This window comes from Sinocyclocheilus rhinocerous, unplaced genomic scaffold (assembly GCF_001515625.1).
Source record: "Sinocyclocheilus rhinocerous isolate Xijiao unplaced genomic scaffold, SAMN03320098_v1.1 scaffold1338, whole genome shotgun sequence".
Lineage (NCBI taxonomy): Eukaryota > Metazoa > Chordata > Actinopteri > Cypriniformes > Cyprinidae > Sinocyclocheilus > Sinocyclocheilus rhinocerous.
Window position 1 is genome coordinate 224,015 of NW_015632722.1, and position 25,887 is coordinate 249,901.

Here is a 25,887-nt window from a genome sequence, read left to right on the forward strand (position 1 = left end):
GAGATTCACTTTGCCCTGTTGCCTAGACACTGGCAGTGAATTGGAATGCCTCTCTGCATAGGAACACTTCAATGCATCATACGTCTGATGTTTTCCAGGTGCTTACACATGATTCTTTTTAGATAAGCAATGGTGGCGGGGTTGTCATGCAAAGCCAATACAAGCAATTAATTAGACAGGGCTGCAAACGCTGCTGTTTTACAGCTCAATTATCAACCTCTTCAAGTTTAACCTTAAAATATATACATCACACCCATATCTCTGACATCTGTCTCCATTAAAACCAAGAAGGTTCGCTGTCCCACCTAATTAAACGGACACTTAATCATTGCGACTCTCTTTCTCTCTTTGCATCTCAGGTGATATTATCCGCTATCGCTGTCACCCCGGATTCACCCTGGTGGGGAGTGAGATTTTGACATGCAGGCTGGGAGAACGGCTACAGATGGACGGACACCCTCCTTCCTGCCAAGGTGGGCATACTCTTCAAGAACAAAGCCCCTTATATGACACAGACCCACCAGCTTCCATTTACCAGGATTACGTGCCTAATGCATCCCCTTTCAGACACCGGAAGGAGTGCAGAACAGGGGTTAAAGGTTTCAGCGTGTTGCCACGGAAACTTCCAACCTCTGTCCACCAGTAAATTGCAGGATATTGGGATCGCTAGACTATAAGCTCAAATCACTCAGACGAGCATCATACATGTAATGGAGGGTAAAATGTGATCAGAGGCGATATTGCTGATAGCCCATGAAGAGCTCAGTCATTCCCTGTCACTGCTCCTTCCCTCACATTCGCTGTTGATGAGTGATGCGGCTCTTGGAGTTTAGTGGCTCAAACAGCTGCTGCCATTAATCTTTCATGGCTCCCTCCTTCTTTCTGCATCCCCACGAGAAAGCACTCACTTTGTTAGAATTTGTCCTGTGCTTAGATTCAGGAAAGTGCCTGGAAACGGCAGTTCAATCATTTGTTATGCACATTAAAGCAGTTTCGGAGCAGAATAAACAAAGTGAGCCATGGAGCAGGAGAGCTCATGAAGTGTTTTGCAGAGTATGTAACATTTCAGGCTGACTTGATGAAAAATTGTGGCTTCTTTTTTTTTTTCCAAGATGACAGACGATGGCCGCCATCTACAGTTTCTGAGGAAATATGGTACCAGGAAAATTATTTGCTGTTTTAAAATTAAGGAATTATTGTGATCAATAGATACCAGACCTGATTTCATAAACTATCGAACTAAACTAATTCAGTTCACAACTTTAGTCTTGGAGTTTAGTTTAGTTTAGTTTAGTTTAGTTTAGTTTAGTTTGGTTTGGTTTGGTTTGGTTTAGTTTAGTTGAATTTGGTTTGGCTAATTAAGTGTAGCCAACTTTAATTTTGTCGAGTTGAGTGTAGAGTTCTCTAGTTTAGTTTCGTTTCTCTGAGCTGATTTCAGTTAAGTTTAGTCTTTTTCTAGGATTGCTGAGTCAAATGTAGTCTTGTCTTGTGTTGTCTAGTTTAGCCTAATTTTATTTCTTTTGTTTAGCTTAATTTGGTCTAATCTAGTCAAGTTCAGGTTTGTTGAGTCAAGTGTTGTCTTATTTAGTGTTGCTGAGCTGATTTCAGTTTAATTTAGATGAGTTCAGCTGAAATGAACTAAACTTTTGCTGAGTACCACATGAAACATGAAGACTTTAGTGGAGTAGTACCACATAAAATATGCCCATCTTATTGATACATAAACCTTAAAATTATCTGCTTTGTACAAATGAATAATTAATAAAAAAAATTTTCCCCACAGTGCAATGTCCTGCTCATGATGTCCGATTTGACTCCTCTGGGGTGATTTTGAGCCCTGGGTATCCAGACAGTTACCCCAACCTACAGATGTGTTCATGGAGCATCAATGTGGAGAAGGGCTACAATATCACCCTGTATTTTGAGTTTTTCCAGACTGAGAAGGAATACGACATTCTGGAAGTCTTTGATGGTAGACTTTTTTTCTCACTTAAACTAGGCTGTTATTGTAAACGTGTTTAATTTATGGATATCTTTGCAACATTGAGTTCTCCTGATCCACAAAGTCATAACGCTGCTTTTCATTTCACAATTTTTTATACAACATATGAAAAGTGAATCTTGAATTGATATTAATCTAATAAGAGTGGATGTGCCTCTCACAGGGTGGTCACCATTTGTGGCCAAGGCCGTTATTATCTACACTTTGTCTGCTTCGCCCATTTTCAAGATATTTTTTTCAGAAAGTAATTTCAAAAGCCTAAGCCAAATTGTGTTCCACCTAAGCATTAAGCTACTTTTATGAGTTTCATCTTTTTTGACAGGTATAATTTGGTATAACAATCCTCCTGAAATTTATCTTTCTCTTCTATTTCTTTTGAAGGACCCACAATTCATAGTCAGACACTGGCCACATTGAGTGGTGACCTCCCCACACCCTTCAACATCACCACTACTGGCCACCAGCTTCTTCTGCGCTGGTCAGCTGACCATGGCACCAATAAGAGGGGGTTCAGCATCCGCTATGTCGGTGAGTATCAAAGTATGTATCCATTTAAATCTCTTTATTGCTTGCATGTTTTCCGTCTCTGGTCTTGAATCTGAATGAGCATGTATACTTGGAGCTGTGGAAGTGTGTTTGGGTAGTTGACATGAAACACTTTTGGGTTGATTCCCTTGACCTGTTACACTCTTAATTAAAAATAATTCATGATTTCAAAATGAAATTCAAATCTCAAAACGGATATTCATTTTATTTACAGTATACTGAGCATTATAATGTTGTGATGGCTAGAATAGATTTTTGGAATGGTTGATTGTAGTTTTAGGTATTTTATTTTTAAATTATTTAGACAAAATAGTATACAATTTTATTAGTTATCAGCCATAACATAAAAATAATTATTTGACTCTTTGGTATCTTTGTATCTTTGTATTTTAAAATTGATGCATCCCTATTTAAAACATTTTCAGACCAAAGGACAATTTCAAGAAATAGATCACAATTTGTCAAAAATCAGCATTTTGTCAATATTTACTGACCCTTTTCCTTATGCATGCATTTCTTCTATATACATTTTATAATAAACCTGAAATATGTGTACTGATTGGGAAAAAGGTTATTGGATCTTATGTGTCAACTACCAATGTCTGTCAGAATCTTATGAGTGTGCGTGTGCATGTATATGTCTGTGTATGAGTGTGACTGCATGTGCATGTATATGTTTGTGTGAACATGGATGGACATGTACATGCTAAAAACATTTCTGTGTAGAAGTTACTTTGCATGTTAGGTACTTTGATGAGTTTATTTTGTCTTCTTTCCCAAGAGAGGGGTACAATACTACCTTACTTCAGCTCATATATGTTTGACAAATATCCTTTGCAGTTTAGGTCATGCACTTTACAGTCTCTTGGGAAAAAATCATACTGACAGAGCAAGAAAGGGCTGAGACCTATGGCCCAATAGTGCACTGTTGTTGAGTGAATGCTACACTTGCTGTTGTGGATGTCAACCAAAGACCTGGGGACTCTAAATACACATATTGCGCTCTCCTTCACCACACCTCTCCTTTCATTTCCTCAAGCTTGAGTGTGTGTGCTCAAATGTAGTAGAGTCAACTGAATAGGGACAGACAAATCTACAGAATGAGGGTTTTCTGTGGTCACTTAAAGTGGATAGTTTCCCTAGTGTCTCAGTGGTTTTTCCACGAAAAGATTTTTACAGACATGGGAAATGTGCTGTTCTCATGGACACGACCAATTCTTAAGTCAAGTTTGTTTAAAATCTAGTGATCATGTAATTCAGCATGATTTGAGAATGATCCAAAGAGCATCCCATGCTTCAAAGGAATCAACAACATCTGACCATCACATGATTCCTTTGATTAGTGTACTTATTTGAATAGTGACCTATAAATAGTGCTGAATCTTAAATATTTCTTATTATTTTTCTTTTTCTTTTTCTTTTTTTCATTTTCTTTTGTTTTTCATTATATCATAAACATTTGTTGTTTAATTTAATAAACTTTGTGTTTACTTAAATTAGATCTTGAATCCCAGATTTTGGTCTCTTTTACTTTTAGACCCCGTAAATTGAAGAGATAATATTGATGATGAAAATGTTCAATGTTATTATTTAACTTATTTTGTTATTTTTTATTATTATATCATAATGCGTTTTTTTTGTTTTTTTTTTCAAAATCTTAAAATCTTTGTTTATTTCCAGATTTAAATTAGATTTTAGTCCCAGATTTTAAATATGGTTTCTACGGAAGCCCGTTTCCGGCACTGAATAAAAAAATTAAAAAAGGTTATTGCGACTTTTTATCTCACAATTCTGACTTTTTTTTCACAGAATTGCAAGTTATAAAGTCAGAATCGCGAGTTATAAAGTCAGAATTGCGAGATATAAACTTGTGAGTATTTTATTTCTCAGAATTGCAAGTTTATATCTCACAATTATGACTTTTTAACTCACAATTGCGAGTTTGTATCATGCAATTCTGAGGAAAAAAAGTCAGAATTGTGAGTTTGTATCACGCAATTATGAGAAAAAAAGTCAGAATTGTGAGATAAAAAGTCGCAATTACCTTTTTTATTTTTTATTGAGTGGCGGAAACGGGCTTCCACAGGTTTCATCTCTTTATTGCTTGCATGTTTTCCGTCTCTGGTCTTGAATCTGAATGAGCATGTATACTTGGAGCTGTGGAAGTGTGTTTGGGTAGTTGACATGAAACACTTTTGGGTTGATTCCCTTGACCTGTTACACTCTTAATTAAAAATAATTCATGATTTCAAAATGAAATTCAAATCTCAAAACGGATATTCATTTTATTTACAGTATACTGAGCATTATAATGTTGTGATGGCTAGAATAGATTTTTGGAATGGTTGATTGTAGTTTTAGGTATTTTATTTTTAAATTATTTAGACAAAATAGTATACAATTTTATTAGTTATCAGCCATAACATAAAAATAATTATTTGACTCTTTGGTATCTTTGTATCTTTGTATTTTAAAATTGATGCATCCCTATTTAAAACATTTTCAGACCAAAGGACAATTTCAAGAAATAGATCACAATTTGTCAAAAATCAGCATTTTGTCAATATTTACTGACCCTTTTCCTTATGCATGCATTTCTTCTATATACATTTTATAATAAACCTGAAATATGTGTACTGATTGGGAAAAAGGTTATTGGATCTTATGTGTCAACTACCAATGTCTGTCAGAATCTTATGAGTGTGCATGTGCATGTATATGTCTGTGTATGAGTGTGACTGCATGTGCATGTATATGTTTGTGTGAACATGGATGGACATGTACATGCTAAAAACATTTCTGTGTAGAAGTTACTTTGCATGTTAGGTACTTTGATGAGTTTATTTTGTCTTCTTTCCCAAGAGAGGGGTACAATACTACCTTACTTCAGCTCATATATGTTTGACAAATATCCTTTGCAGTTTAGGTCATGCACTTTACAGTCTCTTGGGAAAAAAATCATACTGACAGAGCAAGAAAGGGCTGAGACCTATGGCCCAATAGTGCACTGTTGTTGAGTGAATGCTACACTTGCTGTTGTGGATGTCAACCAAAGACCTGGGGACTCTAAATACACATATTGCGCTCTCCTTCACCACACCTCTCCTTTCATTTCCTCAAGCTTGAGTGTGTGTGCTCAAATGTAGTAGAGTCAACTGAATAGGGACAGACAAATCTACAGAATGAGGGTTTTCTGTGGTCACTTAAAGTGGATAGTTTCCCTAGTGTCTCAGTGGTTTTTCCACGAAAAGATTTTTACAGACATGGGAAATGTGCTGTTCTCATGGACACGACCAATTCTTAAGTCAAGTTTGTTTAAAATCTAGTGATCATGTAATTCAGCATGATTTGAGAATGATCCAAAGAGCATCCCATGCTTCAAAGGAATCAACAACATCTGACCATCACATGATTCCTTTGATTAGTGTACTTATTTGAATAGTGACCTATAAATAGTGCTGAATCTTAAATATTTCTTATTATTTTTCTTTTTCTTTTTCTTTTTTTCATTTTCTTTTGTTTTTCATTATATCATAAACATTTGTTGTTTAATTTAATAAACTTTGTGTTTACTTAAATTAGATCTTGAATCCCAGATTTTGGTCTCTTTTACTTTTAGACCCCGTAAATTGAAGAGATAATATTGATGATGAAAATGTTCAATGTTATTATTTAACTTATTTTGTTATTTTTTATTATTATATCATAATGCGTTTTTTTTGTTTTTTTGGCGGAAACGGGCTTCCACAGGTTTCATACTTTTAGACCCCACTGTGCAATGTAAAATCTTGATGATTAAAAATCAATGTTTTATTTTATTTTGTATTATAGTATTATATCTTCTAAATATGGTCTCATAATTTTAGACCCCACTGTATATAGATTAAAGATATGAAATGCTGATACCTTCACTATAAATAGCCTTCACTATATAAGGGGCAGTCGTGGCCTAATGGTTAGAGTGTCGGACTTGTAACCCACAGGTCGTGAATTTGAGTCTCAGTACCGGCAGGAATTGTAGGAGTTTCACCCTCAATACCATGACTGAGGTGCCCTTGAGCAAGGCACCAAACCCCCAACTGATCCTCGGGCGGCGCAGCAAAAATGGCTGCCCACTGCTCCGGGTGTGTGTGTGTGTGTGTGTGTGTGTGTGTGTGCACTTGGATGGGATAAATGGTGATTTATTTGAGAAATTTGAGTATGGGACACCATACTTGGCCACACGTCACATCACTCACTCACTCACTCAATAAATAACATCACTATTCATTCAGCAATCTGGGCTGGTAACCAAAAGGTTCAAACCCGAGCAAGGGGCGATCCTTGAGCTATCACCATTGTGCCCTTGAGCAAGGCACTTAACCTCGGGTTGCTCCTGGGGACTGTTCCTATAACTCTATTAATTCCACATGGTCATGTGACAAAAAAAGACTTTATTCTGTACTTTATTGAGTGGTAATGTACGTATTACATTACTGCAGTGGCAGGCGCCCAGATTTATTCTCATATCAACACTGCATGTGTAGATTTTAGTTTCAAAGTGCTTTGGAGTGTTATGAAATCTACCCTACCCTCACAAGTCAATAGCTTTCCTTCACTTGCACTTGCTCTTGCTTTCTGCATTTAGCAACATATTCTCACTTAGCAATATTTACTTTCAGGAAGACCTTTTCTGCTGGAGGGTACCAGCACTGCTCACCTCAATTTTGTTTTCCATCACAGTTGGATGTCCAGAACTCAGATTTTACTGTTGTTAGGGCCGCACATCCTGGCTGAACTTCTGTTCAACTCAAGCCTGGACTGAATTTAACCAAATGAGGTGCCCGTGAGAGTGGAGGTCAGATGCTTACACTTCCTCTAACCTGCCTGTTTGAGATATAAATAGGCCTCATACCTACATCCTCTTCACACTTCTGTGGTTGGTGCAGGTGCAGAAGGAAGTCATGTTCGGCCATGCGTTTCAGAGTGTCTTTGAACTGAGTGCAAACTGACATTCCACGTTCGAAGTGCTTTTCAGGCTTTAGCCTCCTGTCAGTTGTTTTCTGCTTGTGAAATCAATGATGAATGGCTTATTCATTTCCGTCATTAGGATATGAACATTTCCATATGAACATGTTAATACTTCGTTTCAGTTCAAAGTCTGAGAATCAGTTTGAATTCACTCACAGTCTGTTGTGAAACTTGGGTAGAACCAAGTCTAACATCATGAAAGCTTCTTTCTGTCTGTGGAGCTCTCTGTTGCTGTCAAGGTCTCTCGCTGAGTTTGATTGACATGGTTATTGATGTGCTTATGTTTGGTTTCAAACTGAGTGTGTGACTACAGTGCCTTCAGAAAGTATTCACCCCCTTGAATCTTCTCACATTCTGATCCTGTCACACCATCAGATTGTAAAACATATTTTAAAACTCAATATTTTTAGCTCTGCTCTAACCATTCAATACATGTATCATTTGTAGCATTCGCAGAGTAATCCAGTAAGGCCATTCCAGAATTCTAACTTTCCGTTCAAGAACTTATTTTGTAGTATTTGCCACATTCTTTGGTTCTTTTGTCCTGCTGAATGGTCTTAGCCCAAAATGCAGATCTCTTACTAAAGTAGATTTTCATCAATTTGGGTCCATCAATCTTTTCTTTATAGCAATTATTTTTTTCATTTATTTTATTATTCTGCCAGATAAATTTCATTAATTTGGGTCTGTCTTTTATTTACAGCAATTTTTTTATTATTTTAGAGAATTGTGGGGAAGTGAGAAGAAATAATACTATATAAAATCTATGAATTTGACTTGCCACATAATAGCTGAAGAAATACTTTTATACATTCTGAATGCACTGTTTATGCATGGCATGCTTCTGTGTGACTGAGCTTAAAACAAAAAATATATATTTTTTATAAAAAAAAAATTTTTTTTATTTTTTTTCAATATTTTTTTAAATAACACGTTTTTTAAAAGGTCCTCCTTTTTCATATTTTAGATGCATATTTGAAATTATTGTACAAATGCATTTGTTTGCAGCATAAGTATTGATAAACATGGTCATGTTATTTTACAATTTTATACAGTGACTCCAAAAAGCATTTATACACTTATGCTACACTCTGGATTTCATTACATTAGATAACAAATCAAACCATTTGTTTTTAAATACATATAGCAAAAGGACCTTTCATACGAAACAGATACAGTCTATTGTTTTATAATTAAGACAAAAGATGTTAATATGATGAACTACACCTGTGGTTAGTGCTAGGACACTTTGAGGAGAATTGACTTCATGCATCCACCAGAAGTACTGTGGAACCAGTTGGTTAAATTTTTCCTAAGTGACTGAAACATTTTAAGTCAGTTTTGAGAAAAGGTCATAATTGATGCAATTAAATTCATGCATTTTTTAAACTGTGGCGTAAGTCCTCAAATAATTTGTGTAGCTGTTTTAAAGTTAAAAGAAGAAGAATTATTTAGCAGAAGTTAAAAAAATAATTATTTCCAGAATTATCTTCTGTAATATAAATTCCATTGCTAAATTTCAGTGGGCGAAAAAAGTAATAAACCAGATAATGTGACCTTTTCACAAATTATAAAATATTGATCAGCAGCCTGTCTCCAAATGTCTCCAAGACACCAGGCTGAGGCATGTTGAATGAGGCACATAGTAGTTTTACAGTATGTTATTAAAGCAGAAAGGCTTTATAAGTTCCTTCAGAAAGTATTCAAGCCCCATGTCACAGGGCTCTGCTCTGGGTGGTGATTAAGGAACTGATGGGGTCTGGTTTCTATCTGTCTGTCTGAACAGCTCTGTACTGCAGCACCCCGGACTCTCCCCTCCATGGATCCATAAGCAGCCAGACAGGAGGACACCTAAACAGCCTGGTTCGCTGGGCTTGTGACCGTGGATACCGGCTTATTGGGAAGAGCACCGCCGTTTGCAAGAAGACCCCCTTCGGCTACTATGCCTGGGACGCCCCGGTTCCTGCTTGCCAAGGTAAGACCCAGCAAATGAGGATGTTTACTGGTCCATTTTGCGTTGAGTGAGCTGGTAACCCAAGTACGTTGTAGGTTCAATACTTTATGACCATTAGCCATTTAACCAGCTTCAACATTAATGTTATTTACTAGCACCAAGTATTTCTGATTTGCAAAAACAATGACCATCTTCAAACAGTTTTTCCCTTCATATTCAGCTGGGATATGGGAAAGTATTCTAGTTCTGGTTTCAATATTTTCTAATATTTCAAACGTATTAAAAATATTTTAAAGCATAATATGGATTAAACAAATCATTTTGATTAAATTATAATAATTTTCGCCCCTCATTAAAAAAAAAAACCATCAAGGATAAGGTCATTTACAATAGAAGTAAAGTGACCAATTTCTGGAGGATTTTAAAACTTAAATGTGAAGCTAATAATTTTGTTTAATAAAACTCCTGTAATTTTGCAGTAATTTTAGAGTTTTAGGCTTTACGATATCATGGCAAAAAAGTTTTAAAATTGAATAAAACTTTGCACAGAAAAGGCTTTTATTTAACTCAAATAATGTGAACTCTAACATTGTTTAAAGGGATAGTTCACCCAAAAATGAAAATTCTGTCATTAATTACTCACCCTTATGTTGTTCCAAACCCATTAGACCTTCGTTCATCTTCGGAAACACAAATTAAGATATTTTTGATGAAATCCAAGAGCTTTCTGACCCTGCATAGACAGCAACGCAACTGACACGTTCACGGCCCAGAAAGGTAGTAAGGACATCGCATGCATCATGGTACTCTCGTGAACGCGCAGCGGAGACTGACACAGAAGAGAGAATTGTTGAATAAAGTTGTTATACGATGTTCTTACTACCTTTCTGGGCCTTGAACGTGTCAGTTGCGTTGCTGTCTATGCAGGTCAGAAAGCTCTTGGATTTCATCAAAAATATCTTAATTTGTGTTCCGAAGATGAACGAAGATCTTACGGGTTTGGAACGACATGAGGGTGAGTAATTAAAGACAGAATTTTCATTTTTGGGTGAACTATTCCTTTAAGTTTTGTGACTCTACTACTGAAACAGTATTTTAACAGTTACATATCTATCCCCATTCACTTTTATCGTAAGCGCCTCACTGTGGCCTAGATTTTTGCCTTTTTTTTTTTTTTAAAGAAAAAGACGGACGAGTCAAAATTAATGTCACGTCAACATTATGCCACCAATGCCGTCAATTAAGTGTTAAACTTGCATTGAACTTGTATTCTTTTCACACCTGTATCTTGTTGACTAAAACAACCAACAGACCTTTTTTAAAGTCAGCAGGTAGTAATTCAGTGCTGGCAGATATGATCAGTAATTTTCCTGATACATCTCTAACAAGCTTTTGCGGTCAGTGATGGAGACGCAGTAATTACTGTCGCCGCTCTTCTCACTGATACTGTTTATTCATGATCTGTTTTATTTGTCACATTAATGACTAATCTTCAGAGCTCTCTTTATCCATCTGTGTGGTTTATCCTGCTCCACCTATCCTCTCAAATACAGCTTCACAGTAGAGTAGATGAGCCTGACTAAATAGTTTCTGAGGCCGCACATTAATGCAGGCCCTCTACTCCTGCACTAATGTGACAAAATGGGCCCCTACTCCCTCTAAGGGCCACATGCTCTGGTGCCACTAACATCAAGTGACACTGAAATGACTCTTTAAACTTCCAAAAGCATTCTGGGAACTTTTCGTTTTTTGTTATCCTAAAGCAAAGCAACAGTTCATCTCACGTCACTGTCAAAGGCCACTCTTGGTGAGGAACGGCTTAATGCTTGATGTGTGCTCTTTAATTACTGGGAGGTTATTGTTCGGCTTCTAATGGCTGAGCACTGACAGTCGGATGGTTAGGGCTGTAGCTTTGTTTCTCAAATGTACCAGTGGTTTTGCTGCTCAATAAATCTAGAGGGCTTTTGCACAGCAACGATTCATACTTAGCGTCATCTAAAAGTACTGTGTGTTGATAAATAATATGTTCCAGTGCTGCTTGCATAAGGGAGAGGGAGAGCAAGAAGCGAGATGGAATGTTCCATTGGCTGGTTTGCCACACTGATGACAAGCATATTTATAGTGGAATAGTTAAACTCTTTGAGTGCTATTTCATTGTTTCTGAAAAAGATCTGCCATTACATACAGGCGAACCTTGACTTTGATCGTCTGAAGTCATTGAGTCAATTTTCTTTTGCCCTTCTCTGTTTGACTTTTCATTTAATACTTGTAATACTTTTAATACAATATTGATCTCTCTTATAAAGTGTTCAGCCTAAACTTGAGTGACTTTACACTAAACTTAATGAATTGATTAGGCTTCTTAATTCCAATTCTGAATGTAACACCATGCAGTGACATTATGAAGTGTTCTGTGCTTTCAACTTTGTGGAGAACTTTAGTTTGGGGGTGGTCGTGTGCCATTCTTTTTCTTCTTATTATTATAATTATTAAATATGAATGTGCTGATATTAAAATTCAGGCCAACACCAATAAGCCGATAATTATTTTCTTGTTATGGATGATATTACACTATTGAATCTAGGCATTACAACATTATAATGTACAGCACGGAAAATGGACATTCATTTGAGATTTGCTACAAAATTACATTCCACAGTGTTATTAAATTAGTGTTAATAAAGACTATAAAGATAAATGTAAACAATGTCTTTTCTCTCAGCTGGTAACCGATAGGGTATAAATATATCATGCATCTCTAAAATTAAATGCTGATGTGCACATACATGTATGGAGTTTGGATAGACCACATTCTTTTGGCCAATATATCTGTAATGACTTTTTTACTCATAAACGTAGTATTGACCTTTAATAAAGCCGCTACGTGTTCATAAGCACCTGAAAAGCAGGTCCAATTGCATCTTGTAAAACCAACCAATTGAATAACCAATTTTCAATGCTCTGATGGTGAAATATTCTAATGGGGTAATAAGCAATGATGAGAGTTTTTTTTTATTATCTTGTCATAATTATATCTACAACTTATTACTTAACATTCCATATGTCTATCTCATTTTCACACCCATAAGCTGTCTCCTGTGGGGTGCCCAAGGCTCCTGTGAATGGAGGAGTGCTTGCTATGGACTACTCAGTGGGTACACGTGTGACCTACTTCTGCAACGATGGCTACCGGCTGTCCTCCAAAGAGTTGACCAGTGCTATGTGCCAGCCTGACAGCACCTGGAGCAACCACAACAAAGTCCCTCGCTGCTCAGGTACAAACCCACTCATAGAGATGCAGAAGCCCCTCAGCATGAATTTTACAGCAGATAAAGAGATCAAGAGACAGTAAAAGTGGAAGGAGATGGACTCGTACACAGAAATAATCGCCTTTTAATACAGTGTTTACTCATTATTTGAGCAAGAAAAGCAAATTTTATAATACTGTTGTTGTCAGATTTTATTGCTGATTTGGAATGTGTTATTAAAACATAATTTAGACAAACAGTTTTGGAAATTTCAGTGTTTTTCCATTCAAGTAGGCATGAGCTGTGCTTGTATTCCTATTGGCTAAATAGAAAAAAGCTGCCTGGGGCATAACAAGATGGCCGCTGAGTGAATCGACTTGCCTTAAAGGGACTTTAAGAGATCTCTTTGCTTCAGCTTTAATCATCATTTATTTATGAGCCAATTATATGTCAAAATGATGCCTCTGTTTCAAAAACATGTGAGCTGCCAACTTAGGCTGCATTTTAAGGCAGCAATCTTAACACAAAGCCTGTTTCCAAAGGTAGGGATCAAAATTGTTGCCTTTTAAAACTTCTATTTGCCTTCTATTTAGAAAAATTCTAAAGCAGCATTGCATTTATCCTTTATAGTGAATAGCAATAGTTGTGGCCTAATGGTTAGAGAGTTGGACTCGTAACCCAAAGGTTGTGAGTTCGAGTCTCGTACTGGCAGGGATTGTAGGTGCTCAAAACATTTTGAAACTGAACCATTAAAAAAATATTAACACCTTACTAATGGGTGGCCATTGGATTCTGAATATTGATTTTGGTGTATTTGCTGTACAGTTGTGGTTTGCCCAAGTATCGGATCTTTCTCTCTGGAACATGGAAGATGGCGGATCGTTAACGGTTCGCATTATGAGTACAGGACCAAAATCATCTTCACCTGCGATCCTGGCTATTACCGCTTAGGCCCCGCCCACATTCAGTGCATGGCCAATGGTGTGTGGAGTTGGAAGAACGAAAGGCCTCACTGCCAAAGTAAGTGTGTAATTCAACTCCAATCCAACAGCTGTTTGGCTCTGTTAGTCAAATGTTTAAACCTTCCAGATTGTCCTTGTTTGTCTTACCCTCTCTCTTCCATCCACAGTCATCTCATGTGGGGATCTGGCCACACCTCCCAATGGCAAGAAAATTGCAACTCAGACCTCCTTTGGGGCCACAGCCATATTTACATGTGACAATGGGTATATGCTGGTGGGATCTACTGTGAGAGAGTGTCTATCTTCTGGTCTGTGGAGTGAAACAGAGACACGCTGCTTGGGTAATGTGGTGTACATTCACTGCTGCTGTTCACATCTGCTGTTTCAGGCATGTTTGCCTGGCAGTGGTCCAACTTGATTTTTAAACCTTGTTAAGTGTGACAATTGTTATCATCCTAGTTTCTAGTAGTAACCATTCAGAAGTTTGTGCTTAAGCTTTATGTTTATTATAACTTTACCACATGTTGTAATTAATATCTTCACTATGAAATAATATAAGTGGAAGTGTGAATGCGTACACAGTGTGTGTGTGTGTGTGTGTGTTTCTCTATACTATCAATGTTTTAGACAGTTGTGCTGCTTATATTTTTGTGGAAACCATGATACATTTTTTTCAGAATTATTTTATGAATAGAGGTTCAAAAGATCAGCAATCCTTGTATTAATTTCTTTTTAAATAAACCTTTCTGACCCCAGACTTTTGAACGGCGGTTCAAAATACACACACATACCGTAGTGTCTAAGAGCTTGAAGTACGTTTGGCCTCTATCGTGTTTCTTTCTCCTGCTCCACTGAAGGTCTCACTTTTTTGAATTTACATGCACTCCTAAGGCACTTAATTACATGAAGCAGTTTGTCTCTCTAAAAGCATTGGATGTTAATATTTTACAGTGTAATGTAGCTGCTGCTCAACCCTCTCACTTTAATCACTCTCTCTTCTCTTTCCTCACCTTTCAGCCGGCCACTGCGGTTTACCCGAGCAGATCGTCAACGGTCAGGTGATCGGGGAGAACTTCGGCTACAGAGACACGGTAGTGTACCAGTGCGTCTCAGGCTTTCGCCTCATCGGCTCCTCTGTGCGCATCTGCCAACAAGACCACAACTGGTCCGGACAGCTGCCCATCTGCGTCCGTGAGTTTGGGACTCGCACTTTTCCCTCTCAGACAAGCTGTGGAAAATGACTGAATCCATGAATAGATTAATTCAGACAGAGCTGCTAAAGCACCAAACACTGGGTTAAGAAATACATACAATCATATATATTTTAGGTACAGATGACAGTTTAACACAATAAATTAGTAAACTTAATTGTAAAAATGTGTTAATGGGTATTTGGCCTGTATGTTTAATAATATGGAAATAATTCTGCCACAATAATATCCGCATATGTGGCATTTTCTCACCAAATATATTAGTATATGCAATTAATTCAGATTAATCAATAAGCTTAACATATAATTAATTCAGTTAAAGCTTTGAATCAATCAACAGCCCTAATTTTAGCACATCCTACTGTTGCAGTTTTTAACTACTACTATATCTGGGACACAGAGAGTAACCATGTTGCAAACAAGCATAAGGGGACATGACATCATGATACAGACTCTCCTCAGAGCTCTGTTTCTTCTTCTTAAATGGCACTGGTATTTAAAGAATCCACCTTAAGAGCCCTCTGTATTTAGGGAGCTATTTATATTTTTTAAAAATGTGCCGTCACTGTCATCTCCCACTGCACAGTGACACACTGGGTCCACGCTCACAGCCTACATTTATCAGACACGCATTGCAGCAAGTCTGCCTCACTTCAATGGGGTTATTTGTTTGAAGAACATTTAGATGAAATGAGCTGATAAAAATGAGCTGCAGGGAAAGGAGTGAAGTAACTCTCATCAAAAGCTGCAGTATTTGAGGCTGCAGGATTTATTCACATCATCTTCCAGTTTATTAAAGAGATTGAGATTATTAAAGAAATTTTATCATTTGCATTTTTGGATGAACTATCCCTTTAAGAGTCATGGGTAATGATGAATTGTCAGGGCTGATCCTACATTTTTATGTCCTGAAAGCCTTGTGATACAGTATCATTATCTACTTATACAAAATCAGCGAATAGTTTAAAGTTGGTAGTTTTCAAGTGGTGGGTTGTGACCTGAAATGGGTTGTAGTTCTGGCTTACTTGATATAAAATCTGGGTCCTCTGCAAAAATGTTTAAGAACCATTTTAGTAATATTTGACTGTCATTTGATTTGATTTGATTCAACTTTCATTCATGTGGCATCTCCTGAATTCTCTTTTGGAGAATAGCAGTAAATTACAGTGAAAACAGGGCTACTGAGACGTCTCTTTTGATGATGGTGATTGTTGCTTTCTGCAATACATTACTTTAACATGGCATCTGAAACAATCACAGAGCTGTTTTGCATCTACAAATCATCTCTCACTTTCTGAAGTGGAATAAAGCAAAAGGGAAGAAAGCCCATTTTAATGCCAGACAAGTTGCACCAGTCCTCAATGGATCTAACCAATAGCAGCTGACATACTTGATGTATTAATCGTTTACTCGATTTAAAAACCCCATGAAATGAATAAATATTAGATTTTCTTGCAGTTCTTTTAGTTTGGTAGTCTATTTGCTTGTGTACTCTTAAATGTTTGCAATCAGTTGTCACAAAATACATTCTTTAACATAATATATATATATATATATATATATATATATAGATAGATATAGATACAGATATAGATAGATGATTGATCCTGCACTCAAGAGTATCCACAAGTTTGTCCAATCAGATGCTTTCTAGAATTAGATAGTCCCCTACCTGAGACCACGGTCGCCGTGATTTTGCCAAGTAAGACATGTTCCTGGATCAACAGACCACCTACCTTTGATTAGAAATTTACAAGTTGTAAGTTCTCGACTGCAATGTACTGTACATTAAAAGCTTTTTAAAGGCCCTCACTTCCTATTTTAGTAGGAAATATGTCCTCACAGGAAAGAAAATCATCCTTTTCAAGCGATTTCAGGGGGTCTTTAAGGGTAAAAGGTTTAGTCACATCTTTGCTATCTACATTTCACAAGTTTTGCACTACAAGCTAAAATACAGTTTGTAGGATATAAAAAAGAGGGAAATGTGTGGGTACATTTTCAGCTATTTTAGTATACAGGGATTTGGTTGGAAATTTGGGCTACGGAGAGTCTTTAAATGAAAGGGAAATTGCCTCTGTGCAAAGAGAAACAAATTACAACTGTGATTATGTAAATGAACGGGGGCTTTTTATGAGTGCAGAAAAGACGCGTAGTGAGGAACAAAATATACTGTAGCCTGGAAGAACTATTACAAAAGCAAATATACCTCTAAATGTGTCATATCAGCGAACAAAATTTCACTTTAATTAAATAAGAGCCCTTCTGGAGCTCAGTATATGAATTAGACTCTGGAGTTAATCAGCACACATTGTGGAGACCTACGATGAGACACTTGAGGATTGGCCTGTCATTTTTGGCTTACAAGTGTATTCACAATACACAGTAGATAACAACATCTTGCACTGCTAACATCAGCTCCATATCTGATACTGATTGACAGTTTAGGTCTAATACTTTCCCCATATAAATGAAGTAATCTCAACCTGGCATGTAATTAAAAGGCAGTATGTTGTTGTACATTGCTGTCTGTATGTACTCTGATAAATGATAGGATTTGAATGTTTAAACTGAACATCAGAGTGACAGCTCTCACCCAGAGGCATTGAGTGTGAATCTTCTGTTTACAGCATGTACCGCTTCATTCAGCCAGCAAATGTCTGCAATTGAGCACAAATCGTACCGTGTTGCCCATTGCTATTAGAACAGTGGGATTTCATTGGACTAAAGTTCCCTTCACACATAGAGCTATTAAATGACACACCTCCAGACAAAATGTCTTAATGTGCAATACAAAAGTGTGTGTTTTTTAAGGATTTTTATGCTATACCATTCAAAAGTTTGGTGTAGAAATCATTCTAATATGCTGATTTGGTGAAGAAATACTTGTTGTTATTAATATTAATGTTGAAAACAGTTGTGCTGCTTAATACTTGACACTTTTTTTCGTGGTTCTTTATTACTAAATATAAAGTTAAAAGAACAGTATTTATTTAAAATAGTTTTTTTTTTTTGGTCTTCACTGTCACTTTTAATCAATTTAATGCATCCTTGCTGAATAAATGTATTAATTTCTTTAATAAAAGGGAAAGTCTTGCTGACACCAAACTTTTGAACAATAATGGGACCAATGCATTTTTATATTTTCTTCATTTTTTTTTCATTCAATGAAAAAAGGTTTTCATTAAATGAAGGTTTTCTCTAGAAATTCTGTAATTTCTTTCATTCATTTTTTTATAGCGGTATATTATACGACTAACTTGTAAGTCCATAAATTTAAAAAACTTTTGCTGTAAAATTATAGCATAAGATGCAAAACATCACTGCTTTTTATTTTAACACATTCTTACCAAACATTGGTAAGATGCCAAACATTTAGGTTTTCAAGGCATTAAAAATTTATTTACAATAATCATTATATGTAAAATTTTCAGTAACTAGCCCAAAACACTGACTGGCCTTTGGGTCAGTGGGCCATCTTTATCATTGAGACCTGTATTTAAAGAAATTATGTTATTGATATGTTGAGCGGGAGAGGTCCAGATAAATGCGTACATGTGATTGAGTCTCACTTAAAATGACAGTGAATAAACCCTGCCTTAGTTTCTATTCATTGATATTTAGACTGTAGTGCTGGTTTTGAATTGCCTTTTTAGCAAAGAGAACACAAATCTGATTTATTGCTTTTGAGTTGGCAACTTATCAAATAAATGATTAGAAATTACAGAGGGAAAATGAACTAATTTCCCACAGTGACCAATCAATATAAAGGGTACATCTATTATCTGCCATAATTTAATCACACTCTAAAAATGTTTCCGTCATTTAATACGTACCTGTTGTGAGAAAACAGCTTCCAGGAAATACTCATCCCACAGTGCTACACACAATTTATGTTATATCTTGTGCTTATGCCATATTAAAACATCTCACTCTTCTCATCTCTAGCCATCAGCTGCGGGCACCCAGGGAGCCCCATCTATGGGCGTACCGTAGGCAATGGCTTCAACCTGAATGATGTGGTGAGCTTCTCCTGCAACATGGGATACGTGATGGAGGGCCCTTCTCGGGCCCAGTGTCAGGCCAACCGACAGTGGAGCCAGCCACCACCAACATGTAAAGGTGGGGAGAAAAGTTAAGTCTTTTATTCACACGGAGCTTTGCCTGATCCACTGCCTGACAAAATTAAAGCACCGCAGTGCACTCTGTGGGATTAATTTCTTTAATAAAAGGGAAAGTCTTGCTGACACCAAACTTTTGAACAATAATGGGACCAATGCATTTTTATATTTTCTTCATTTTTTTTTCATTCAATGAAAAAAGGTTTTCATTAAATGAAGGTTTTCTCTAGAAATTCTGTAATTTCTTTCATTCATTTTTTTATAGCGGTATATTATACGACTAACTTGTAAGTCCATAAATTTAAAAAACTTTTGCTGTAAAATTATAGCATAAGATGCAAAACATCACTGCTTTTTATTTTAACACATTCTTACCAAACATTGGTAAGATGCCAAACATTTAGGTTTTCAAGGCATTAAAAATTTATTTACAATAATCATTATATGTAAAATTTTCAGTAACTAGCCCAAAACACTGACTGGCCTTTGGGTCAGTGGGCCATCTTTATCATTGAGACCTGTATTTAAAGAAATTATGTTATTGATATGTTGAGCGGGAGAGGTCCAGATAAATGCGTACATGTGATTGAGTCTCACTTAAAATGACAGTGAATAAACCCTGCCTTAGTTTCTATTCATTGATATTTAGACTGTAGTGCTGGTTTTGAATTGCCTTTTTAGCAAAGAGAACACAAATCTGATTTATTGCTTTTGAGTTGGCAACTTATCAAATAAATGATTAGAAATTACAGAGGGAAAATGAACTAATTTCCCACAGTGACCAATCAATATAAAGGGTACATCTATTATCTGCCATAATTTAATCACACTCTAAAAATGTTTCCGTCATTTAATACGTACCTGTTGTGAGAAAACAGCTTCCAGGAAATACTCATCCCACAGTGCTACACACAATTTATGTTATATCTTGTGCTTATGCCATATTAAAACATCTCACTCTTCTCATCTCTAGCCATCAGCTGCGGGCACCCAGGGAGCCCCATCTATGGGCGTACCGTAGGCAATGGCTTCAACCTGAATGATGTGGTGAGCTTCTCCTGCAACATGGGATACGTGATGGAGGGCCCTTCTCGGGCCCAGTGTCAGGCCAACCGACAGTGGAGCCAGCCACCACCAACATGTAAAGGTGGGGAGAAAAGTTAAGTCTTTTATTCACACGGAGCTTTGCCTGATCCACTGCCTGACAAAATTAAAGCACCGCAGTGCACTCTGTGGGTAAGGAAGGGGGTAGCGGCTGTTGCGATGTTGCTAAATGGCTGCCAATTGTGGAGTTTGGTGGCTGAATGTACACTAACAAAAATGTTGATGATGACTGGTAAGGAAACACAGTTCTTATACTAAAATGGTATGTCGATATATATTTAGTTTGATAAAGACTGCACGTTCTGTGATAATTCATTCTGCATGTGTGCTCTCACTTATTATTGCATGTAACTGTATGATACATGATACTAACACAGTTTGAGTGAAATTATTACAAAATAAGTTATATTATAAAAATAAATGTTATTGTAGCGTAAATGTAAATTATATTATGTACATTATATTATTTATGTATGTAAATTATATTATTTTTTAATATTATAAATTGAATATGTAAAGGATAATCAATGGCTAGCCGTGCATTAAAGGATTTTAAATGCACAACGTGGAGGCAAAGAACCGAAGTGTAATTATATCCCGCATATTCCATGGTCATTTGCCAAGTTATAGACAAGTTAAAACTAGTATTGCTCTTTGCAGCACAATATTTGACTGAATGGGTAAAAATGACAGTTATTTTCGTCAGTTACGGCACGTTAGCTCTAGCATTCTGCCCGCTTCAAATCAGACACAGAGATTAAATAGTGCGGTAAGACCACATTTATTTGAATGAATTGTAGCATGTATTTCAATTAATTATCTATCGATCAATCGAGAGAGAGAGAGAGAGAGATGACAGTTGTGTGTACCTGTTTGCTGCGTCTGTGCGTCTCTCTCTACAAACAATTACTTAAAAAACAGCGATTTTATCACCTCGTTGCTGGGGAATATAATGTAGCGATCTAGTATCTAGGCTATTTATTTAATTAGGTCATATGATGCTGCTAAAAAGAACAATATTTTGTGTATTTGGTGTAATGAAATGTGTTTATGCGGTTTAAGGTTCAAAAAACACATTATTTTCCACATACTGCCGGCGGGCTTGCGGCAATCACATGTGACGACCCTGGGCTGGACTCTGCTTCGTCCATGGTGAAAGCCGATCCGGTGATCCACATCACTAAGTTGATGTATTTCCTCAGCGACCAGCACGGATCAGCTCTAGGCATGACGAAGCAGATATCGTCCTCTTTTGGAAGACCAAACAAAGTAGTTTCGCTTTCACAACGACGCACACAGCATCTTTACGACATGGCAGTGGAAACAACAAAACTTCAGCGAGAATAAAAGTTACGCCTTCTTTCTTTGCGTGAACATTTGGGCGGCGTTATGCAAATCTTCCCACAGAGCGACGTAGGTATGTGGGGGCGTGTTAGAACGAGCCGTTTTAGGTAGGTGTGGCTGACTCTGAACTTTTATAAAGAATATCTCTTTGGATTTGAGACTTTAGTCTTTGCAACTTTACAGATCTTCTTTATGCACCAAGAGCTTGTAACACTCCAAAGAGAAAGGAAAAATTGAAATCGCATCATATGACCCCTTTAATAAAAATCACAGGGAAGCATTGACAACAAGTTTATGTGTGTGTGTGCAGCACAATCAGCGATCTCTGACCTCTCTCTCTCTCTCTCTCTCTCTGTGTGTGTGTGTGTGTGTGTGCAAGTGATGCGTGTTGGTTAGTGTGCATCAGTTAAAGCAGCGTATTAATATAGAACGGTGATTAAACTGACTTGGAACTACCTGTGCATTAAATGCTTTTACTGCATACCTGCCAGCCAATCAGAATCCAGTATTCAGACAGACCATGGAATAAATCAATTTATGATATATTTATGTAAGATATATATTTCAATATATATATTCAATATTTATACATTTTTATTAAAATAAAAAAAAATTATACAGTCTAGATTTGTCCTTTGTCACGTTTTTACAGAGATTTAGACATTTTTATCGTGTCTTAACAGTATTTTTGAATGTGGATGTCTGTGACATACTAAAAATGGCAAATTCTCATTCTGCATGCATTGCATGCATAGAGCATCTGACCTACTTGTTTCCACCGCAGTCGCTTGATTAGTGCTTCTGCCAAATAACACATGTCTCTGTTTCTGTCCTCTTCCTTTCTTTTCTTTATTCAGTTGTCAATTGCTCTGATCCTGGGATTCCAGCCAACTCTATCAGGCAGAGTAAGATCGAGCATGGAAACTTCACCTTTGGCACGGTGGTATTCTACGACTGCAACCCCGGCTATTACCTGTTTGGCTCTCCTGTCCTCACCTGCCAGCCCACGGGTCAGTGGGACAAACCACTGCCTGAGTGTATCGGTATGTGTCTGGCATCTTTCAATGAAAATTTGGCAGTGGCATTGTGGTGATAATTATCTATTCAATCCTGTAATTGAGGGGAATTAGTTGCACAAACTCTTCCTGCTGCTTAAGATCTGTGGTTGTAATTGAGGGACAGGTGGAACACAGATTTTCGTGGCAGATTAATTAGCGATGTCTTTTTTTTTTTTTTTTTTTATCTGATCCTCGTTTTATTATGTGAAAGTTGAAACACAGCACATCTTCAGCCTGTGTACAGTTCAGTGAGACACGTTCTGCAGCAGCTGCGAAGTCGACGGGCCTGAGCTTACATTTTGCCCTGACAAGACTCCCTGCTGTCAGAGATACCCTTTCGCCCAGTCGTCACTTCTGCTTTGTGTGTCTGCATAATCTTCCTTGTAGTTTTACATGTTTGATCCTAACACCAGTTGCTGGGCTCTTTGAATACCAAAGTGAACCTACAATAAAATCTGGGGTACGTTCGGTTCTACATAAAAATGCTGACGTTTGCTTGCAGTCTAGGTCTATATAAAAGGTGTTTATTTTTTCTCAAGTGGTTATGAGATTTACTCAGTGCTTTATTTATATTTATGTGTGCTCACTCCTGTTTGTGAACACCTTTTCTGCTGATATACAAATACATATATAGACAGTTAATAGTAAATGACTTTTTTTTTACTTTTCTTGATGTGACTATTTTTGTTGTTTTACATCTAAACATAAAGACTGTTCGATTCAAATGACATTACATATGATATTTAAGTTTTTTTATGTTAGCTTGATGCCATTTCTGTGCACATTGAAGGGTCATAACTTTTACTACCATTTTAATTAAAGTAAGATAAATTATATTAAAATATTTTATCATTACATCAAATTATTAAATCTTAAAATAAATCTAAATTTTTATACAGAGTATTACATTAATTGATATTCATTTTAAATAAAATTAATAATATTCTAATTCTAGTAGTGTGCACAAGCAGTGAGGTCTAAGCTCCAGGAAAGGAGCAAACTTTCAGAAAGTGCTGATCATATAGCTCCTACAGGAAGCTGAATTAGCACCATAATCATTGAGATCAACTGGAGTGATAATATATTTAAAAGAGTAGCTTTGTTTCAAGTCTTTTATGTTTTAGTATAATCATATTCAACTTGTGAATGTGAACTGAAGGAATGTTTTGCCGATCCAGTAACTGTGTTCACACTTTTCTGCGTCTGCATGTGTATTGGATAGTGGTGGACTGCGGACATCCTGGATCTCCTCCCAATGGAGTGCTGAGCGGGGACAAATTCACCTTTGGCTCCACGGTGCGCTACAGCTGCACGGGTGGCCGGCAACTGAAGGGCGAGTCCTCACGAACCTGCCAGCTCAATGGCCATTGGAGCGCACCCATGCCCTTTTGCTCAGGTAGGACGGACACATACATATCCATCAACGCTTTCTGCGCAATTAAAGATGCTAAGAGCCATTACATGCTACCTTAGAAGAGATTTTGGGTATTGTTATTGTCATTAATTAGCATGCGATTTGTTAGTATCTTTCCTCTCTGAATGAATGGGTGTGCTTATTCCTTCAGGGCTTGCTATTGAGAGTATATGTTTATGCACAGCTTGAGTTAGAAATAGATTTACTTTCCATAAACACAGTCTGTTCTGCCTCTGCTTTTTATTTAATTAGTCATTTTATTAGTCATTTAAGTGTAGGAGAACCTCAGAAAATAGCTCGGTTTTACAATCACAGTTAACAATTGGTGGGATAAGTTTGGATGACTTCCAAGCAGCAAAATGTCTTCAGATTAAGCTTGTCATTTCTTCCGTGTGAGAAGAAACTCATTGGACACCCGGCAAGGCCGTGAGAATCCGCTCCAGTGGCAGAACCATTAACTCAGCAGAGGTTTGAGTCTGTTAGCACTCACCCACTGAGAGACGTGGCCAAGATTCCCTATGATTGTCCGATGACTATGTAAATGATGTTTACGGCTGAAAAATCAGCTGGTGGGGCACCGCCTTAAGCCTGCGTCCGACATCTGTGAGGTGTATAATTAATCTGTGGGATTGCTGTGCTGTTTTTTTATACATTTTCTGTGCTTTTTATTGAGATTACATGCAGATGGCTTTGGGCATGGACAAATACACAGACACCACTGCAGGAGTCCATGTCTGTTTATGTTGTGTAGTCTTTACAACAGGAACAGGGGACTCTCAGAATCAAGACGAGCTGCGGAGACCAGACCGAACATGCATATTTGTGACCCTGGACCACAAAACCAGTCTTAAGTCACTGGGGTATATTTGTAGCAATAGCCAAAAATATATTGTCTGGGTCAAAATTATTGATTTTTCTTTTAGGCCAAAAATCATTGGGACATTAAGTAAAGATCATGTTCCATGAAGATATTTTGTAAATGTCCTTCTGTAAAATATTTAAAAACTTAATTTTTGATTACTAATATGGATTGCTAAGAACTTAATTTGGACAACTTTAAAGGCAATTTTCCCAATATTTTGATTTTTTTTTGCACCCTCAGATTCCAGATTTTTAAATAGTTGTATCTCGGCCAAATATTGTCCCATCATAACAAGCTTATTTATTCAGCTTTCAGATGATGTATAAACCTCAATTTTGAAAAATTGACCCTTATGACTGGTTTTGTGGTCCAGGGTCACATTTCATAACAAACACAACACAATGCCGTCTCACTTCCATTGTTCATTCTGTAAATGGAATGGAATGGCATATTCTAACTGGGAAACATCCAGAGGGGAACCTCAAAGGGCTCCACATGAGGGTTCCTACACCCACACGTACAGCATGAATTTTGTTGAGCACCAAATATGGTTTAGAGAGATTTTACATACGCCATCCGCGCACAAACGCTTTGCAAGGCCACTTCAAATATCTCTGAACTCTGTGTGCTGAGCCTTTGTCACATAAAATTATTGCGAATCAAGGACCCCTGTGTCCAGTGACTCACCTAACTCTTATTCTACCACACTGTCACATTGTGCATGGGGACTTTAAAGGGAATGAAATATAAACACACAGCAAAGGCTTAGAGTGAGAGAATGGCTTAGTCACTGGCATTTTGAATGGTTTTTACCACATACTCTGGTTCAGTGAGCTCAACAAGTCCCTCCCGCTGCCTGGAATGGTCTGCGTATGGTTGTGCCCTTCAAAAAAAAAGATTTTGTGCACCGAACCACTGACTTGGTAGTGGAGGACTTGATTCTCCCTCTTAAAAAAATATAGCATGTTTGTATACTCTTGGTATTGAGAAGGAGCTCTTGAATTATTAGAAATTGTGCTGAAGGTTGTGCTGCTTTTTGTATAAGCCTGTAGAC

The 25,887-nt window shown here is 37.1% G+C and overlaps 1 protein-coding gene across 1 annotated transcript in view; it reads left to right on the top strand.

Moving 5' to 3' along the window:
- The window catches only part of LOC107742859 (CUB and sushi domain-containing protein 3-like), a gene marked incomplete at its 5' end in the record, with an annotated part of 265,370 nt that overhangs the window by 196,794 nt on the left and 42,689 nt on the right, over positions 1 to 25,887 (top strand). Inside the window, 10 exons of the mRNA XM_016555932.1 lie at positions 1,784 to 1,972; positions 2,384 to 2,530; positions 9,345 to 9,533; positions 12,602 to 12,787; positions 13,586 to 13,780; positions 13,890 to 14,063; positions 14,740 to 14,913; positions 18,879 to 19,052; positions 22,357 to 22,542; positions 23,780 to 23,953. Of these exons, the coding sequence (XP_016411418.1) occupies positions 1,784 to 1,972; positions 2,384 to 2,530; positions 9,345 to 9,533; positions 12,602 to 12,787; positions 13,586 to 13,780; positions 13,890 to 14,063; positions 14,740 to 14,913; positions 18,879 to 19,052; positions 22,357 to 22,542; positions 23,780 to 23,953 (1,788 nt within the window). The remainder of the gene's footprint in view (positions 1 to 1,783; positions 1,973 to 2,383; positions 2,531 to 9,344; positions 9,534 to 12,601; positions 12,788 to 13,585; positions 13,781 to 13,889; positions 14,064 to 14,739; positions 14,914 to 18,878; positions 19,053 to 22,356; positions 22,543 to 23,779; positions 23,954 to 25,887) is intronic.